A 20,956-nucleotide genomic window follows, 5' to 3' on the forward strand; every position below is an offset into this window, starting at 1 on the left:
GCTACTTTTCACATCTTCTTTTGCATTTTCTGTATTCCAAGCAGTTTTCTGACGTGAGTGTCTCCAGTGCTGTCAACAGTATTGCTCAACTGTGACTGTGTGTCTGTGCCGGGTGTTCCTCTGTTACATTGGGCTGCATGGAACTGTGCCAGACGGGTTTCTGTGTAGCCACTGGATTCTAGCTTTTCCACAAACACTTACTTTTTCTGCTTATCCATGAAGTTGGCAAGCTCCTTTTCATTTTCCTCCCCTCAGCTACTGAGAAAACTGTATTTTCCTTTTGTTCCTTAAGACTTTGTGGAGACTCAGTTTCGCTCTTGGCCTTGTTCAGTTGACTGCAGCGCAGGTATGTTCTGCCGTCTGCTTCCTCTGGTAGCCCAGCTAAGATTTACTTTGAATTCTTTCTGTGTCTTCTCATGCATGACTTGGTTCCTCTTTCATCTTTGGGTCAACTCCTTGAGACTTGTTTCTGTGGTACAGCTGAACCCATGTTAACATAGCAGAACTTCTGGCTGTTACCATGACTTCTGACCATACTGTGGAAAGGGTATGCAGTTACCTATAATAGGACAGGACCTTCTTTCCTAAGTCTCCAACTTTGACTCTGGATATTCATAATTGAGGTTTCTCAGGTGTCCAGGAGTAAGCTGAAGGGGGTGTGGGTGAGAGAAGAGCAGTATCAGCGACACGTGTTTGCCTTTTTCAAACAAGGGCGTGGTCTAGGATACAAGCAGAGGAGCTGGGAATGAGCATTTATACAAACTACAGTGCGGGAAAGAAAACTGGCTCTCAAGAGAATATTTGATAGGTAGGTCAGCCCTTTTTTTGAGCAGGGAAAGGACACAATTGTTCTTAAAAACAACCACGTCCCTGTCACATTAGTTTTCATTTTCCCTCATTGGAAGGTGCCAGGGATACAGAGAAAGCTTGACGAAAATGGCAGCTGACAGTTCTTCTGGAGGACAAATAGCAAGGATGACTGTGGCAAATTGCAGAGCAAATGTTTTCTGTAAAGGCAGATACTGGGTACCAGTGCTAGCTAGGGTGCTTATGACAAACCTTGCTGTGATGGCGATGGTGGGGATGGGGGCTCTTTTGTTTGTTTTTTGAGAAAGAGTCTTACTTTGTAGCCCTTGCTGGCTTGGAACTCATAGACATCTGCCTGCCCCTACTTCTCCCTCCTTGGTGCCAAAATTGAAGGCATATGCCACCATGCCCATCCCTCTTTTAAATTAATTTTTCTTTAGTCTTTGAACACTTCATACATTTATGACATTTATTTTTATCATAGTTACTGACCATGACCTTCCTCCGCCTCCTTCTAATGTCCCTCACCTTGTCATCCTGCTAACTTCATGTCCTTTCTCTTTTGTTATTACTAGCCCCCTGGAGTCCAATTATTGCTGCCCGAAAATGTATGTGTGTGGTGATAGCCACCAGGCTATGGGGAAACCTATCAGCAGCCAAGTCCCCAGAACAGGACAGTGGCTCTCTCTTCCTTCCTATTTCCTTTTTTTTTTTTTTTTTTTTTTTTTTAAATTAAAAGGCCTTTTAGGCAGATCTTTGTAAGTTCAAAGCCAGTGTGGTTTACAGGGTGAGTCTCAGGACAGCCAGGACTGTTTCATGGTGAAATCATGTCTCAAAAAGACAAAAAAGAAAGAAAAAAGAAAAGGCCTCTTTTTTATTTCTATTTGCCATAGCATTTCAGAAATGGTTCTACCTACTTATCTTCTTTCCTAGCTTCTTTAATTGTGATATTTATCTTTAAGCTCTCAATCTTGTTTCAATAAGGGCTAATCTGTTCCTCCCTATACTCTGTATTCTTTCAACTGAATTGCCCTCAGGTTCACTTTTTCTAGTCCCAGATCAAACCATTTGTAAGTTATTTTGTGTGTGTTTTGTATGTTTTAGTGTGTGAGTGTATTGCATGTGTTGTGCAGTGCCTTCATGGGTTAGAAGAGAGTTCTGGATTTCCTGAAAGTGAACTTACAGATTGCTGACCCTGGGTCCTCTGCAAGAGCAACAAGTTCTCTTATCCAGGGAACCATCTCTCTAGCCACTGTTTATTTCTGAATAAACCCTGAACTCAACTTGCCATCCAACTTGAAATTGCCTCAGTTTCCAGAGTTCTGCTATCAAAGGTATATTCCTACATCCAGTTCGTTATTTTTAGAATCATCTGAAGATAAATAGGTAAAGTCTTCAATTTTTAAGTTTTTGTGTGTAAGATATTCCAGTCTTCAATAACAGAATTAACAAATAAATTATGTTGACAAAATCAGCAAATCTATTGAGCACTCTCTTAGTTTTCAGGGGGAGAGTGCTTGCCTACCATGCACAAAGGCCTGGGGGCCTTCTCTAGTGTTAAAAAGTAATAGAGAAGGGATGGTTAGGTAAAAATCTATCCACTTATAAATACTAGCCAAATAGGGAGGGAAACTGTAAGAACTAAGAGGAAGCTGGTATGCACCCTGTCCTGTAGGAATGGAGGGAAGAGAGTTGCTGCAGGCGTTGGGCTAAAGCCTGGATGATTAGGACAGCACAGTGAGAGGTGGAAGAGTGAGGGTAGAAATTCCTGACGTTTGGAAGGCTGACACAGTTGGGGGCTAGACTGGGCTACATACTGGAACCTTCTGTCAAAAAATAAAACAAGTGGATGGACAGATTGCTCAGTGGTTAAGAATACTGTATAGTGAGACTGTGGTGATGCACGCCTTTAATCCCAGCACTCTGGAGGCAGAGGCAGGTGGATCTGTGAGTTCAAGGGCAGCCTGGTCTACAGAGTGAGTTCCCAGACATCCAGGGCTACACAGAGAAACCCTGTCTCAAAAAAACAAAACAGAAACCAAACCAAAACACACACACACACACACACACACACACACACACACACACACACACACCACTGTCTGCTCTTCCAGAAGACCAGGATTCAATTCCCAGCACCCACATGGTGGCTCACAGCTGTCTGTAACTTCAGTTCCCAGGGATCTGATGCCCTCATCTTGCCTCCATGGACAAACACCCATAGAAAATAAGGAAAAACAAATTTTAAAGTATTACATAAATACCCTCACCCCCAAATCCAAAACTCCAAAGAAATTCTATTCCTTATCTTGACAAGTATTTTCTTTTTTTTTTTTTTGCATTTTATTTATTTATTTATTTATTTTAAAATATGGAATACTTCAGAAATTGCCATGTCATCTTTGTGCAAGGGCCATGCTAATCTTCTCTGTATTGCTCCAATTTAGTAGACATGCTACCTTGACAAGTATTTTCTACTCTAAAATATTTTGTCCTATTCTTCATTGAATGGAACTGACAACAAAATAAGCTTTTGATTGCTTTAAAAACATGATCTTCCTATGTTGATGTACTTGGTTATTTATGAAATTGATTTCTGTTCCCATAGCAGCTTAAACAACTTACTTGGAATGTATCTAAATTCATAGCTCCCCCCAAATACTGGCATATTTTGGTTTCCTTTGCTTTCTCAGCTGATCAACAAACACGAATGCATTGACTAAACTATTTCTGATACTTTAAAAAATAACTTGTATAACAAAATACTTTGAATATTGTAGAGAATATGGAGAATTAAAACCATCTAAAGATAGCAACCCAGCATTTTGCTATATTTACTTCTGCTCTCTTTCTTTCTTTCAGTCGTTTTTTTCTTTCTGTATTTTGAGTCGAGGGTTTCTCTGTGTAGCTCTGCCTGTCTTGGAACTTGCTTAGACCAGGCTGGCTTCAAACTCACAGAGATCTGCTCCCTCTGCCTCCCAAGTGCTGGGATTAAAGGCGCGTACCACCACCACCTGGTTTCTATTCATTTTCAAAGACCATGTACTAGAAATATAATTGAGATAGAAATTGACTTAGTTTCATACCCTCTATTGGTGTTTCATGTAACATAAATAGACCCATTACTTTGAAGCTGGGTATGCACTAGGTAGTTTGAGGCTGCAGGTCCCAAATCTGAGTCCAACGTAGCTGTAATATGAGATGCTCTCTGAAGGAAAAGTTCTCTAAAGGAGCAGCAGTAGAACATTCCGTCATATGGACATGCTGCAATTTATTTGAACGTTTCAATTGTTTTTTTGTAATTAAAACGATTCAGAACAGTTCTGCAATGTGTTTGAACATAATTTTTTATGCCTGATGATATTTGCAGTAAATGTGTAGAAGTGCAATTACTAGAACAAAGGATATAAACTTTGTAAAAACTAATTTTTCATTTTGGTGGTGCTGGAGGTGGAGGTCAAACCTAGGGCCTCATACATGCTGAGCAAGTGCTCTGTGATCTTGCTGTTCCTCCATGAGCGCAGTGTTTCTTTTTATGGTAATTACTTGGAGTTTCGGTACTCATTTGAAGAAGTGGGTTATTTCTTGTGTATTAATAGTGGATAGTGGCCCTTATGATTTCTGGGAAGTACCTACATTGAGAGTATTTTTGACTTACATGAATATTTTTAAAAATGATAGCATGAGTGAGTTTGAGTGATTTCCTTAGAGAGATGTGGAAAATTTTATTGGAATTTATATTAGCCTCTTAATACATCAGCGTTGCTTAGGGACTAAGTAGTCCAAATGTTAGGATTATAAGTGGTGTTTGTTTTTCCTTGTTTGATCTTGGGTTTGGATTTTGGAGGAGAGTCTCAGTAAATGTAGCCCAGGCTGCCTCCATCCTTGGTCTCCTGAGTACTGAGATGAGAGTTTAGAGCAAGGTGTCTGGCAACCAGGAAACAAAGTGAAGGCTCTGTTTTTACCTTATTATGATTCACTTTGCTGTGGCATTTATAGCTTAGGAGATGGCACATTAAAAGTCCACAGGGTGCAGTACACTGTGTTTTCTGAACCAAAACAATTAATAATGATTGTTATGTACTTTTAAAAACAGAATTGTTTTCTAAATATAGAGTATGAGCTGGTTAATTACTATCTAATAAGTTCAGAACGTAAGATAATATCTAGTTGAAAGAATCTTTTCTCTCTGGCTTGAATTCATAATGCAGACGGTAATTAAAAGTAAATTGAAGCAGGCAGGCCTATTTTCACAGTATAATCAATTAGATATCACAAAATATTCTCAACTCAAGGTATTAAAACTACTTTATAATTCTTTTATCCTCTCTACTGACCTAACTTCCAATTGATTCTACCAGGTTCCCAAATAGTATAGGGGAGTTTTTCTCAACGATTTTCATTTAAATCTTTCTTAATCTTCATTTAAATCTGGTTTGAAAATTGGTTTTGGTGGTGGTACCAGGGACCACTGGTACTAGGGACTGCTGGTAGGTTTCGTGACTGAGGAAGCAGTGTATCACTGAGCTGTATCAACACTCTCTCTGATTTAATTGGAAGTTTTAAGGAAAAAAACTCTTATGCGGTATTTTTCCTAATTAATTGTATCCAGCAAGTTCTGGATTGCAAAGAAGTTAATCTTTTTATAGTGGTATTTATATATAGCTCAGATTCATGATTTACAGTATTTCAGGTATTCTCTTGACCATGGAGAAATAACAGGCATTTATAGTAGCCTATATTTTCCCCCCAGAGGCAGTCAAAGGAAGTATCTTTGTTTCTTTTTTTTATTTTTTTAAATTTATTTATTTATTAAAAATTTCCACCTCCTCCCATTTCCCTCCCACTCTTCCCACTACCCCTCCCTCTCCAGTCCTAAGAGCAGTCAGGGTCCCCTGCCCTGTGGGAAGTCCAAGGCCCTCCCCCCTCTATCCAGGTCTAGTAAGATGAGCATCCAAACAGACTAGGCCCCCAAATGTCAGTACATGCAGTAGAATCAAAACCCAGTGCCATTATCATGGACTTCTCTGTCAGCCCTCATTGTCAGCCACATTCAGAGAGTCCGGTTTGATCACATGCTCATTCAGTCCCAGTCCAGCTGGATTTGGTGAGCTCCCATTAGATCAGGTACACTGTTTCCATGGGTGGACGCACCCCTCGCGGTCCTGACTTCCTTGCTCATGTTCTCTCTCCTGCTCCTCATTTGGACCTTGGGAGCTCAGTCCAGTGCTCCAATGTGGGTCTCTGTCTCTATCTCCATCCATCGCCGGAAGAAGTTTCTATGGTGATATGCAAGATATTCATCAGTGTGGCTATGTGATAAGGCCAGTTCAGGCACCCTCTCCTCTGCTGCCCAAGGACCTAGGTGGGGACATCCCCTTGGACACCTGGGAACCCCTAAAATGGCTCCCTTAATTAAGATATATACTTCCCTGATCCCATAACCACCCTTCCTCCATCTCAACCATCCCATTCCCCCAAGCTCTCCCCAATCCTCCCCTTCTCCCTTCTCTCTCCCCATCTCCCTTTCCCTCACCCCCACCCCCGTGCTCTCAACTTTTGCCCAGCGATCTTGTCTACTTCCAATATCCAGGAGGATAAATATATGTTTTTCTTTGGGTTCAGCCTATATTTTTTAATCAATGAAAAAAGTACCAACAGAATTATTTTATTCAGATTATTTTTAGGAGACAAAATAAGAAAACTAATATGAATTAGAATTTTTTTCAATAACCACCTTGCTTTTTCTGACAGAAATTGGAATGCCCCTCAGCTGTTTGTGACAGTATTAGCAAACTCACATTTGAATATTGTTTTGTTGTTTTTCTTTAGATGTGTTCTTTGTGCCATTGTCCTGGAGCAACAATTGGCTGTGATGTGAAAACCTGCCACAGGACATACCACTACCACTGTGCATTGCATGATAAAGCTCAGATCCGAGAGAAACCTTCACAAGGCATTTACATGTAACTGTTTCATTTTGCTTTGTTTTAAAGCAATCATACTTTCCTTCAGCTTTTATAGTTTCTCCTCATTCAAAGCATTTCATTGTCACTATAAAGGCTGTTTTTATATGTAATAGTTAAAGAAATGATTTAGGAAGTGTAACAGTGAGATTTAAAAAATTCAGTTTATGAATGGGGTGGACTGTGCTGCTCATTTTTCTAATTTGGAAGCTGAATTTAATTTAGTTCATGATTTTGTATTTTCCCCCTCAGGGTTTATTGTCGAAAACACAAGAAAACGGCACATAACTCTGAAGGTATGTCTCATCAGTCAGTTTCATGTTTCAGGAAGAAATGTAAATAAAATATGAATGGTGATTTGTTAAGGTTTTTCTTAAGATAGTTCACACAGAAACTCTGTTAATTAAACACTTCTTGGCCTATTAGCTCATACATATTTCTAGCTAGCTCTTATATCTGTGCATCAACATGAGGTTATGGCCTACCGGCAAGGTTCCACCATCTATTTCCTCCTGTGGCTACACGGCATCTTACTGACTCCACCTACTTTATATATATCTTCCAGCCTGGCTGTGTTCTGCCCTGCTATAGGCTGAAGCAGCTTCTTTTATTAATCAATGATATACAGAGGGGAGTCCCACATCAAGGGACATCATTAGAACAAACTAATGTAAATAAGAGCTAATTTTTAAAGAAAATTTTTACCTCAGAGATCTTCTAAAGTATACATTGAAAACTTATGTCACATTAGGAAGAAACAGTGGTAACAGTGATGTTTCTGTAAGGGTGCTAATTGTGATTTTTGCTTTCGTTAGCTATTGTAGACAATGTTAATGTAGCAATACTAATGTACTTTGGATCAGCATACATTCTAGGAAGATTTCAACACATTGTGGTAGCTTTATGTGGTAGCCTTATTCATGATTTTGCTTTCCATTGTTTCATTTACTCTTTGGCTTTCATGATCCAGAAATATTAAGTAGAAATTTCCAAAATTAACAAGTTCTAAGTTACTTTTGATTACAATATGTTTATGTTTCATTAATAGTTATTGTTGTTGATGCTTTATTGTCCTTAATTTATAAGTCAGACTTTACCATAAGTAGGTATATGTAGGGAAAAAAATTTAGAATTATTCATGATTTTGCATATTGACTGGGAATTTTAAAACACATCCCTCACTGAGAAATATGTGGAAATATATTTTTTTCCAGAAGAAAATAGATGCTTTACAAGTAACTAAGATTTAAAAATAGAAGCTTATTTTGTTTCCACTTAAATTTATAAAACTAGTTTAATCATGTTTACATATTGTTAGCTAATTTGCATCTGGTCCTTAAAGCATGAGGAAGTTCTCAAGTTGGATTCTGACTTGGGTCAAACCTTTTATTTTTTCTTTTTCTGTTTTAAGTGTGTGGGTGTTTTGCCTGCAGGTATGTCTGTACACCATGAGCATATCCTGTACCCATGGAGGCTAAAAGAGCGCGTCAGGTCCCCTGGAGCTGGAGTTACAGACTCTTGTGAGCTTCCATGTGGGTGTTGGCAATCCAAGTTAGGTCCTCTAGAAGAGCAGTTAGTGCTCTTAACTGTTGAGCCGCCTCTCCAACCCTGGCTCAAACCTTTTCAAATAGATGGTTTTGATAATGTCTACTAGCAGTATAAAAATGTCTACTAGCAGTATAAAATGGATGAGATTCAATCTCAGATTAATTTTAATTTTTCATTTAACTTGGACTTAAGTCTTTAAATTTTTTTGTTAGCTTCTAAGTCTGTTCTGTTCAAAATTAAAATGGATCAAATACTGGTATTTTAGGAAGTTGATCCTTTTGAGACAGGGTCTCTCTATTATGTAGCCAGATTCCCTTGTCCCTGCCTCCCAAAAGTTCTGGGATTAAAGGTATGTGCCACTATGCTGGACTTGTTGCTGATCTTTTTAAAGACTTAGCTAGGGCCTGGAGAGATATAAAGCATTCTTGAAAAGGATCAGAGATGGATTCCTGTGGTGATATTTTGTTTGTAATCTAACAAATAAAACTTGCCTGAAAATCAGAGTGCATAGTTAGCCACTAGTTTTTAGCTGTAGAGGCCAGGTAGTGGTGGCAGTGGTGGCAGAGGCAGACAGACCTCTGTAAATTCAAGGCCACCCTGGGCTACACGAAATTGATCCAGTCCAAAAGAGAAACAGAATCAGGCAGTGTTGGCTCATTTCTTTAATTTCAGTACTCGGGACTCACACACCTATAATCCCAAAACTAGGGAAAAGTGGAGACAGGAAGGGATATGGCTGGGCAGAGAGAAGACTATAACGCGGGGGTGGGGGTATGTGGGGGGAATCAGAGCTCAAGGCATTTAGTCTGAGGATTCGTGGAGGACTTCAGATGTGAAAACAGTCTAAGGATTCAATAGAGTTTAAAAGTCTCTCTAGTGGCTGGCTCCTTTACTTCTCTGATCTTTCAGCATTTACCCTGATATCTGACTTGGGGTTTTATTATTAAAACCAATTAGAATTCACGGAATAGATTCCCAACTGCCATACTGGGTAGTTCCTAGGGTCTGATTCCTCTGGCCTCCATGTGCACCTGAACTCATGAACACCTAACTATATACCTCTCTCTCAACATACACATACACACACATACACTAAAAATAAATCCTTAGAAAATCTACTTACCTGATTACTGGTATAAATTGGTTTCCCTTTCTGATCTCTTATACTTTGCTTTTACAGTAGAAAAACATACTGTTTTCGCATCTGAAGTCCATATTAGTTCATGCTGCTTAAAAATACAGTCATCATATATGTGCACTGAAATATGCATGATACTTAATGTTAATTAAAATTTTTGGAACAAATGATTTAATAGCTACATATGCTTACTGTGATTTGGTCATCATACACTGTATCCATGTATAGAGTTATTATTCTATATTCTACAAATACATACAATTAAAATAATAGTTAAGTATAAATTCAACATTGAATATAAATAAGCAGGCACACATATACATAAGTAAAAATAAATGAATATTTAACAAACTTTTTTGTGTGCTCTTAAAAAGGAGAATATAGGGCTGGAGACGTGGCTTGTAGTAAAGAGCATTTGATCCTATTCTAGAAGACTAAAGTTTGGTTTCTAGCATCCATATCAGGTAGCACACATCTGCCTGTGACTCCCAACTCCAGGGGATCCAGTGCCCTCTTCTGGCCTCTTTGGAAATGACCGGATAAGCAATAAGAACAAATACTTTTCGAGGTGATGAGTGTGATTGAAAATCCCATACAAGTATTTTTCTATTTTTTTCACTCAATTCTAGAATTATTAATTAAAAATCTTTTGTGAAGGGTTCTAAGTAGGGGCTGGCAGTGTATCTCAGTGGAAGGTGGCTTGCTTGTTATGCGCGATGCTGGGTTCTAACCTAAACACTATATGAAAAAGGAAGAAAACCATTGTAAGGACGCTTTCCCATCATTCAGTTCCTTCAGATTTTAACAATGTATCTATACAGCATCCTTTTATGATTAGTGTAGCCATCTCTGTTAAGAGCTGAGAATTAAGATTCATGATCTGATTTATATAAGTATATGAATATACTGGGACAGGATACTTTATATACTTAAAGATGATTAATATATGCTGATTAATATAGCTGGCTCTTATTTTCTGGCCTGCTGAAACCAGTAGTACCATCTAGTGGTAAAAAAAGCCACTGTAGTGCAGGGCATACTAAGAAAGGTTATTAAAAATTGTTTTATTTTTACATTTATTTATTTAGTATGAGCCTGTGTTTGTGTGTGTGTATGACAAAAACAATTTTTGGGAGTTGGTTTTCTCCTTCTATCATGTGTAATTCAGGATTGAACTCATGTCTTTAGCCTAAGCAGCAAGTGTCCTTACTGCCTGAATTCTCTCAAAGACCCAACTAGAATGATTTTGAGTTCCTTTTGCTGAGTGAGAGAATTCTAGTTATATTTCATACTTTATGAACAACTTCAAATTGGCTTGAGTTTCTGGGTTCATGGTATACTTCTGTAGACTATCAGGCCCTTTTGTTTTCTTGGTATTTAGTATCTGTTTATATTTATATTCTAGAATTTGAGGCATAATCTTATCTTTAGTTTTAGTTGTATTTTTTTTGTTTGGTTTTGGTTTTTTTTTTTATTATTCTTTTTTACTTAAAATTTCCAACTGCTCCCCGTTTCCCATTTCCCTCCCCCTCCTCCCACATATTGCCCCCTCCCCCCGCTCCCCTCCCTCTATCCCCACTCCACTTCTCCTCCCCCTAGTCCACTCCCCCTCCCTCTCGATACTGAAGAGCAGTCCAAATTCCCTGCTCTACAGGAAGACCAAGGTCCTCCCACTTCTATCTAGGTCCAGGAAGGTGAGCATCCAAACAGGCTACGCTCCCACAAAGCCAGTTCATGTATTAGGATCGAGACCTAGTGCCATTGTCCTTGGCTTCTCATCAGCCTTCATTGTCCGCCTTGTTCAGAGAGTCCAGTTTCAACCCATGCTTATTCAGTCCCCGTCCAGCTGGCCTTGGAGAGCTCCCAATAGATCAGTTCCACTGTCACAGTGGGTGGGTGCACGCCTCGTGGTCCTGATTTCCTTGCTCATGTTCTCCCTCCTTCTGCTCCTCATTTGGACCTTAAGAGCTCAGACGGTTGATCCAAATTGGGTCTCTGTCTCTCTCTCGATCCATCGCCAGATGAAAGTTCCTGTGCCATTCTCCTTGGCCTCTCGTCAGCTCTCATTGTCCACCACATTCAGAGAGTCCGGTTTTATCCCATGTTTTTTTTCAGTAGCAGTCGAGCTGGCCTTGGTGAGCTCCCAATAGATTGGCCCCCCTGTCTCAGTGGTTGGGTGCACCCCTCATGGTCCTGACTTCCTTGTTCATGTTCTCTCTCCTTCTGCTCCTCATTATAACCTTGGGAGCTCAGTCCGGTGCTCCAGTGTGGGTCTCTGTCTCTATCTCCATCCATCGCTAGATGAAGGTTCTATGGCGATATGCAAGATATTCATCAGTATGATTATAGGATAGGTTCATTTCAGGTTCCCTATCCTCAGGTGCCCCAATGAACTAACTGGGGACATTGCCCTGGGCTTCTGGTAGCCATTCCAGGTTCAAGTCTCTTGCCAACCCTTAGGTGCTCCCTTAACTAAGGTATGAGTTTCCCTGCTCCCCCATCCAACCTTCCTTTACCCCCAATCACCCCGATTCCCCCAGTTCCCCTCATCCTCTCCTTCACACTTTTCTCTCCCCATCTCCCCTCATCCCCATCCCACCCCACCCCCCAAGATTCCCATTTTTTGCCCATCAATCTTGTCTATTTCCCATAGCTGGGAGGATATCTATATGTTTTTCCTTGGGTTTACCCTCTTGTTTAGCTTCTTTAGGATCACAAATTATAGACTCAGTGGCCCCTATCCATGGCTAGAAACCAATTATGAGTGAGTACATCCCATGATCTTCTTTTACTCTAATGTATATATATTCCACACTTTCTTCATCCATTCTTCTATTGAAGGGCATCTAGGTTGCTTCCAGGTTCTGGCTATTACAAATAATGCTGCTATGAACATAGTTGGACAAATGCTTTTGTCATATGCTAGGGCATCTCTTGGGTTTTTTTTTTTTTGTGACAGGATTTCTCTGTGTAGCTTTGGGGCCTGTCCTGGAACTTGCTTTGTATACCAGATCAGCCTCAAGCTCACAGAGATCCGCCTGCCTCTGCTTCCCAAGTGCTGGGATTAAAGGCTCACGCCACCACTGTCTGACCTTAGATGTATTTTTTTTAAATATTTATTTATTATGTATACAATATTCTGTCTGTATGCCTGAAGGCCAGAAGAGGGCACCAGACCTCTTTACAGATGGTTGTGAGCCACCATGTGGTTGCTGGGAATTGAACTCAGGACCTTTGGAAGAGCAGGCAATGCTCTTAACCACTGAGCCATCTCTCCAGCCCCCTTAGATGTATTTTTATCTTAGGTGTCTACATGTATGTCTGTGCACCATATGCATGCCTAATGTCCATGGAGGCCAGAAGGCAGCTCTGGATAGTTGCAAGCCACCATATGGATGCTGGGAAAGCAAACAAGTATTTCCCAAAGTTACATAAAGGGAAGCATTTTAGGTGATACTGAGGTATCAGGGTCTGACTTTAGGAATTGGGTGCTTGATGGAGGACATCATTGAAGGTAATGTAATTGAGAGACTAGTTTGCCCATATGGTCAGTTGAAATTAGCCAGAATGAGGATTGTTGGAACAGAGAAGAGCTGTGTGCTAAAGAAAGCCTGTTGTGTTAGGTAACATGAGCAGGAGAGTTCGGAGTTGTTAGCAAATGGGAGAGGAAGAAATGAGTGTCGTAGATCCTTTTTACCCAGAGTGTAATCTATAGGTCAGTAGGATGAGCAACATCTATGAGTTTATTAAAAGTGTCTAATCTTAAGCCTTACATTGACTTTCTAAAAAGGACTGTCTTTTAACAAGATCAAGCTTGAGAAGTTCTGGCTTAGCTAAGTGGTGTGGATGGAAAGATACCTGGCTTTTTACAAAGCAATAGAGATCAAGCTTTGAGAGATGAATGACTTGTCAACATCAGTAGACTTTTGCTTGATGTTTCTTCTTTGCATCATCTAGTGTGGTAGCTATGTGTGATATTGACTAGTGTTCTTAAACTTTTCTATTCTTAGTGGGAAGTTTATGCATTAAATATGGGCAAGAATGAACAGAATTAAATCCTATGTAATTCGTCTAGTTGTGCTGTTTTGAAACAGGGTCTTATTATGTAGCCCATGCTGGCCTCCAGCTCAAGATCCTGCTGCTTACAGCCTGAGTGTTAGTTTTATGGATATATTTTTACCATGTTTGGCTAAGCGCTATATCTTTACGTTTTTCTTGTATGTATCTGAGTAGGAACTATATTGTTTATTCCCCTTTTTTTCAAGACAGGGTTTCTCTAAGTAACAGCATAGGCTGTTCAAGAACTTGCTTTGTAGATCAAATTTGCCTTAAATTCCAGGAGATCCTCCTGCCTCTGGCTCCTGAGTGCTAGGATTAAAGGCGTGCACCATCTCTACCCAGCAGCCTTTAATTTTTTTTTAACTTTATTTTATGTGCATTGGTCTGAAAGTGTCAGATCTCCTGGCACTGGAATTACAGATGGTTGTGAGCCACCATGTGGTTGCTGGGAATTGAACTCAGGACCTCTGGAAGAGCAATCAGTGCTCTTAACCGCTGAGCCATCTCTCCAGCCCAGCCTTTAAATTTTTTAAGTTATTTTTCTTTATTTTTGTGTGTTTGTGTTTATGCATGCATGTGTATGTATGTACATGCAAGGACTGAACTCAGATTGTCAGGCACAGTGGCAAACATCTTTACCCACTGAACCTGAGCTATTTCTCTGAACCCTCTTAAAAGCAGCATTTTAAAAGCAGTAAGTACAGGGCTAGAGAGATGGCTCAGCAATTCAGAGATCTAGGTACTCTTACAGAGGACCTTGGTTTAGTTCCCAGCACCCACATGGCAACTAACAACTGTCTGTAACTCCAATTCCAGAGGGTCTGATACTTTCTTCTAGCTTCTACAGACACTGATATACTTGGGGCACAGACATATATTCAGGCAAAACACACATATACATACAACAAAAAGAGATACATCTTCAAAAAATTTTAAATTAATAAATTTGGGGCTGAAGAAAGGATCAGTGGTTAGGAACACTTGCTGCTCTTTCAGAGGACCCGAGTTCAGTCCCCAGTACTCACATCAGGTGGTTACTCCTCTAACTCCAGCTCCTGTGGGTCCAACATTTTCTTTAGGCCTTTGCAGAAACCAGCATGCATATGCACATACATACACAAATACAAAAAGAAATCTTTTAAAAGCTGAGTATTGATAATAGCAACTAGCTCCAGGTTATAACTATTGCTACTAGTCTATGTTTGTAAAACTGCATTAATAGACAGTTTATAATCCCTAAACATTTGATTATCTATAAGGAGCTATGATTATGAGTGGTGGTTTGTTTAAGATCATTTTTAGGCTATGGATATGGTCACTCAAACCTATAACCCAGCACTCAGGAAGTCAAGGAATTCTGGCAGTTGCCATAAGTTCAAGGCCACCTTAGACTACAAAGTAAAAACCTATCTCAAAACAGGTTAAAGGGGGTTTGGAGAAGTGCTGCTGTTGAGAGAGCCCGAGTTTCTTCCTAGCACCTACATGGTGGCTCATAACAGTTTTCCACTCTAGTTCTGGGGCACCAGGCACACAGGTATTAAACTCATTACATGCTGGCAAAACATCCAAACACATAAAATAAAGATAAATCTTTTTTTAAAGATAAAAAAGTAAAGTAGAATAAAAATTGTGCTAACTTATAGTCTCATAAGTGATGGAAAAAGAATCCTCATTCTTATGATTAGAAAAGCAGCACATTGCTTATTTAAAACACTAAAGAGTAGTACAAAGATACAATTAGAATTACCTTAAAACTTGCTACATTTACGCGTGTGTGTGTGTATGTGTGTATGTCGGGGGCCATATGCATACCACAGTGTGCATATGGATGGAGGTCACAGGACAACTTCTCATTTCTCTCCTTCCATCATGTGAATCCTAGGGATCGAACTTAGGTTGTCAGGCTTGGCACCAAGCCACCATTTCTCTGGACCTAAAATTGGTTTCAAAAATTCTCTCACCTCACTCTCTGGGACTAATTGGTATAATTACCTTATAATCTAATATTAGTGTTATCCCCGAGTTTATATGTATTCAAATATACTAAATGAGTTGTTCTTTTCCCCTATCATGAATCATGAATATATATCCCAAGAAAGATATTGGCATCTGAGAATAGAGCTGATAGAATTTCTCATTGAGAAATTAGTTTGTAGAATTACAATCAGTAACATACTAAAGGAAAACCAATGAATGTATTAGAAGGTTTTGTCTAAAGCTTATAGGTTGGCCCCAAGGCAAATTAATGTTTGGTTTTTGTACCATTCTTAATACTAAATACATTATCTTATAAGTACTTATATTAAAAATGTTTACTAAAACTGTGTCTATGTATGATGCATGTATGTGCCAGACAACAACTTTGTGGTGTTTCCTTCTGTCTTTATGTCAATTCTGGGGCTTGAACTTAGGTTGCCAGGCTTGGCGGCAAGCACCTTCACCCACCAAGCCATCACATATCCTCAAATCTTGGGCCTTTAATAAATAAATATTTATGGTGAATAATTGAATGAAATACTTTCTGTTAATTGTAGAATTCTTTTCTCATTTATGGGTAAAGTAGTTGTAAAATTCCTAAGAGTTTAATGAAAGTACATGCAGCTAACTCACTAATGGCTTTTTATTGCTTGTGTTAGAACTTCTTTTTGTACTTAAGATATGTTTAACTATCAATTAGTTCAGTCATAAATGGCTTTAAAGTTGGAGCTGTTTGTTCAGTTATCACAATGGATGAACTATATACATCAGTGCTGTCCATAGAACTGCAGTGATGGAAATTAAGGTCTCTGCTAATGCTGTTGGCATTTGCCCAGTGTGTCTAATAAGTTCTTGAGATGTGATCAGTATGTCTGAGATTATTTTATTATAACTGTAATGATGCTGAAAAGCCACACAGCCAGTATCACAACACTTATTTTTAATATGCCCCAGACCAGTCCTCTGCATTTCCAGGGCCCATTTCATGCTAATGAGAAGCATAGCTCTCAGACCTAGCAGGCCTCATGGACCTAGTGCTGGTTGTTAAAGTTGATCCATGTAAAGCTTTGCTTTCTTTCGGAGCAGCTGATTTAGAAGAAAGTTTTAATGAGCATGAACTGGAGCCCTCATCTCCAAAGACTAAGAAGAAAAGTCGCAAAGGAAGACCAAGGAAAACTAATTTTAAAGGGCTGACAGAAGACACCCGATCTACATCTTCCCATGGAACAGACGAAATTGAAAGTAGTTCCTATGTAAGTAGAAAACTAGTGAATTCCTCCCGTTTGTTGGAACATGAATAGTTCCGTTTAAACTGTGTCTACAGGTAAGATATATTGTTTGAAGTGTTAATAAGCTTTGAATCCATTTTAAGTGTCTTTTTCCTTTTCTATTTACAGCGGGATAGATCTCCACACAGGAGCAGTCCTAATGACACCAGGCCGAAATGTGGATTTTGCCATGTAGGGGAGGAAGAAAATGAAGCAAGAGGGAAGTTGCATATATTTAATGCCAAGAAGGCAGCTGCGCACTATAAGTGCATGGTAGGCATGCTTCTTAGGGTTTTTTTAAAAAAATCTTTTAGCTGGTAATCAAATCTAGTGCTTTTGTTTCAAATATTGTTTTAGATCCTTGCATAGTGAAGTATTACTTACTTTCCTCATTGCTTTGACAAAATACCCGAGCAAAGCAACTTAAGAAAGGAAGAATTTGGGCTGGGTGTAGTGGTGCATGCCTTTAATTCCAGTACTAGGGAAGCAGAGTCAGACACTTACCTGAGTTCTAAACCAGAGAGCTACATATTGAGACCCTGCCTCAAAAGACAAAAAGAAAAGGAAAGAAGACAAAAAGAAAAGGAAGAAGGGTTTGTTCAGTTTGGATTGTAGTAGGGAAGTGGTGGTATGGCTGGGACATGAGGCAGCTGGTCACATTGAATCCACATTCAAGAAGCAGAGAACAGTAAATGTTTGCTTCTCGTTCATTCAGTTTGGAGCCTCAGCCCATGCAATGATGCCACCCACCTCAGCCTAATCTAGGAATTGCCTCACAGACATGCCCAGAGATTTGTCTACAGGGTGATTATAGATTGTGTCAAGATGACAATTAGTACAAAGCATCACAAATAATATGTTATGCTCCCAAATCTTTTAGTTTTTTGAGACAGGGTTTCTCTGGGTAGCCCTGGATTTCTTGGAATTTGCTCTGCAGACCAGGCTGGCCTTGAGCCCAGAGAGCTCTGCCTCTGCCTCCCGAATGCTGGGATTAAAGGGTGTGTGCCCCAAATGTTAGTATACTTTAGATTTTTTTAAAAAAAAAACAAACCAACCCGTATTTGAAGTAATATTAATTATAGTTACCATATCAAAATACTCTCTAACTCTTAAGAATTTCATCTTTATAATCATTTATTAAATACAAATGTTTATAAATGCCTTGGACTTCACATATAACTTAATAAATATCACTGTTGTAGTACTTAGCACTCGGTATTGCAGTTGTTTATGAATGTACCTTTTCTAATAGACTCTAAAATTCCTTGGAGAGATTCTCTTCTTGCATCCTTATATCCTGGCCTTATTTATCTTTTGAGCTAGGTTGTATTGAACTAGTCATCTCACTTAAAATTAATTTTGAAAAGTTATTTATATAATAAGTTGTTAATAGATGTGAAATCACAAGCCTATGAGCCCAGCACTTGGGAAGCTGAAACGGAGAAAACATCTCAAGTTTGAGTTCAAGGCCAGCCTAAAACACATAGTCAGACACTGTCTCAAAATCTAAGTAACTGGGCCTGGGAAATGCTCAGCAGATAAAGGCACTTGTGCTCCCAGGACTTGTGTGACAGAAAGAGAGAACTGACTCCTGCAAGTTCTTTGACCTCCACTCACATGCCGTGGCACATATGGAAATATATAGTGTAGTAAAGAAAATTAAGACCATATCGCCCCAAATAAACAGAATTTTGGATTATAGTACATACTAGATTTACCCAAAATTTTCTTTTTCAAAATGTGTTCTCTCCAAGGACCCTCATGGAGTAGATTTTAGATATATATCTGTTTTGAAAATACAATATCAAAAAGGATTCTAATCTGTATTGCTAGTTGAAGTTTGCCAATTTAATATATTTTTCAAAACTTTCTGGAAATATTAATAGTTGGGCAAACAGGGTACTGGTATTATTGAAATCTTTGTTATTTAAAGCAGGTTATAATCTGAGCTCCAATTGGCAATCTTCATTGGGTTTTTAATTATTTCCATTTTGGTTTATATTGCAATGAGACATGAAAATATTTAAAATACTTGAGTTGATATTGATTATTTAGGAAAAATCTTGCTCTGGGAGTTATAGAAATTAATGACTTGTTACTGCACTGCTTAAATTTTTCTTATAAGAACTGCTAAGTGGTTATGTTCTGCATTTTTCTTTTGTAGTTGTTTTCTTCTGGCACTGTCCAGCTCACAACAACATCAAGAGCAGAATTTGGAGATTTTGATATTAAAACTGTACTTCAGGAGATTAAACGAGGAAAAAGGATGGTCTGTGATTTTTATATATATACATATACATACATACATATATATAATATATATATTGCATTGTGCCATGATACTCTTGATTCTGCTTTAAATTTAGGGCAAATCCCATATTTATCCAGTTATCAGAAATTTAATATGAAGTACTTCATAATTTTAAATATAACCTGATTACTGGTCAGTAGCTTTAAGAAGCACAACGTTAGAGCTGATGAATGTGGAGGGCCAGTGGAATGCAAACCTTTCAAGTTTTATTGTGAAAATTTTCCTCTATTCCAATTCATCAGTCACTTATTTCACCTGTGCTTTTCATTCTTACTGCTTGAAGTCTTTCATTGGGGTGGGGGTGGGGATGCGGGGTGGGTTGCTCATGCCTATGTGAGTGCATTTGGAAAAAAGAGTCATGTCATGTGTCCTACCCTGCCCCTCTCCACCTTGTGCCTTTGAGATACAGTATTTCTCTGACCCTGAAGCTAGGCTGGTGGACAGTGAATCCCAGTGGTCTTCCTGTGAATTGTCATATTTGGTTCTTTCCCCTTTTTAGATTTTATCTTTGTGTGTGTGTGTGTGTGTGTGTGTGTGTGTGTGTGTGTACATGTTTCTGCATGTTCCTGTAGAGGCCAGAAAAAGACATTAGATTTCCCTACAGATGGAGTTATAGAAGGTTGTGAGCCACAATGTGGATGCTAGAACCAAACCTGGATTCCCTGCAAAAGTGGCCATCTCTCCGGCCCCTACATTTGCTTCATATATCCCTTACATAACACAGGCCAGTGCCTCCTCTTCCAATCTCTTTTGTCTTTTAATTTTATGTATATAGGTGTTTTGTCTACATGTATTCATGCACATTGGTGCCCAGGAGGTCAAGAGATGGTATTGGGTACTCTGGAACTGGAGCTAAAGACAGTTAATTGTGAAGCATCATGTGGTTGCTGCGAACTGAACCTGGTTCATCTGGAAGAGCAACTAGTACTCTTAACTGCTTAGCCATCTCTCCAGCCCCCTCTATCTCACTTTCTCTGACTTGTTGGAGAACACAAACTATACATTTGTTTGCTTTTTGAACTTGTTTGTCCATCCTCTATATTTCTATCTAAAGTGGGAATTACAGAGACTGGAGAGATGGCTCAAGGGTAAAGAGAATGTACTACTGTTTGAGAGGACCTGAGTTAGGTTACCAACACCCAGATCACAACTCCCTGTAACTCTAGCTCCAGGGAATCCAACACCCTCTTCTGATTTCCACAGGTGTCTGTACTCACATGTGTATGTTTCTGCACACAGATATCCCACATATACATGCTTAAAAATAAATCTTTTGAAAAATAAGTGGCTGGAGAGAGGACTCAGTGCTTAAGAGCCCTTGCCACTCTTCCAGAGAAGCTGGGTTCAATGTTTAGCGCCCACATGATGGTCCGCAGCCATCTTTAAGTACCAATCCATGGTCCCTCTACCCTCTTCTGGCCATCGCAGGCACTACAAGCATATGGTGCATAGAAAGACATGCAGACAAAACACCCATACACATAAAATAAAAGACTGGGCAGTGGTGGCACACTCCTTTAATCCCAGTACTCTGGAGGCAGAGGCAGGCTGATCTCTGAGTTCAAGGCCAGCCTGGTCTACAGAGAGAGTTCCAGGATAGTCAAAGCTACACAGAGAAACCCTGTTTCAAATAAATGAACAAAACAAAAAACAAAATAAATATACAAATATTTAAAAAATAAAGTAAGTCATTTGAAAAATTAAATAAACTGGGCGGTGGTGGTGCACGCCTTTAATCCCAGCACTTGGGAGGCAGAGGCAGGCGGATCTCTGTGAGTTTGAGACCAGCCTGGTCTACAAGAGCTAGTTCCAGGACAGGCTCCAAAAACCACAGAGAAACCCTGTCTCGAAAAACCAAAAAAAAAAAAAAAAAAAGAAAGAA

The 20,956-nt window shown here is 39.3% G+C and overlaps 1 protein-coding gene and 1 non-coding gene across 4 annotated transcripts in view; one reads left to right on the plus strand and one right to left on the minus strand.

Annotated features, from left to right (window-relative positions):
* Phf6 (PHD finger protein 6) overlaps nt 1–20,956 on the plus strand; it is a 45,300-nt gene that overhangs the window by 14,045 nt on the left and 10,299 nt on the right. For all 3 annotated transcript variants that reach the window (XM_057760322.1, XM_057760323.1, XM_057760324.1), the window contains exons 4-8: nt 6,640–6,773; nt 7,026–7,069; nt 16,582–16,748; nt 16,893–17,036; nt 18,928–19,032. In XM_057760322.1, the coding sequence (XP_057616305.1) occupies nt 6,640–6,773; nt 7,026–7,069; nt 16,582–16,748; nt 16,893–17,036; nt 18,928–19,032 (594 nt within the window). The remainder of the gene's footprint in view (nt 1–6,639; nt 6,774–7,025; nt 7,070–16,581; nt 16,749–16,892; nt 17,037–18,927; nt 19,033–20,956) is intronic.
* LOC130868686 (U6 spliceosomal RNA) lies at nt 3,173–3,278 on the minus strand. The gene has a single exon (XR_009056522.1). It is a non-coding gene; the product is annotated as a U6 spliceosomal RNA (small nuclear RNA).

The sequence above is a fragment of the Chionomys nivalis genome, chromosome X (assembly GCF_950005125.1).
Source record: "Chionomys nivalis chromosome X, mChiNiv1.1, whole genome shotgun sequence".
NCBI lineage: Eukaryota > Metazoa > Chordata > Mammalia > Rodentia > Cricetidae > Chionomys > Chionomys nivalis.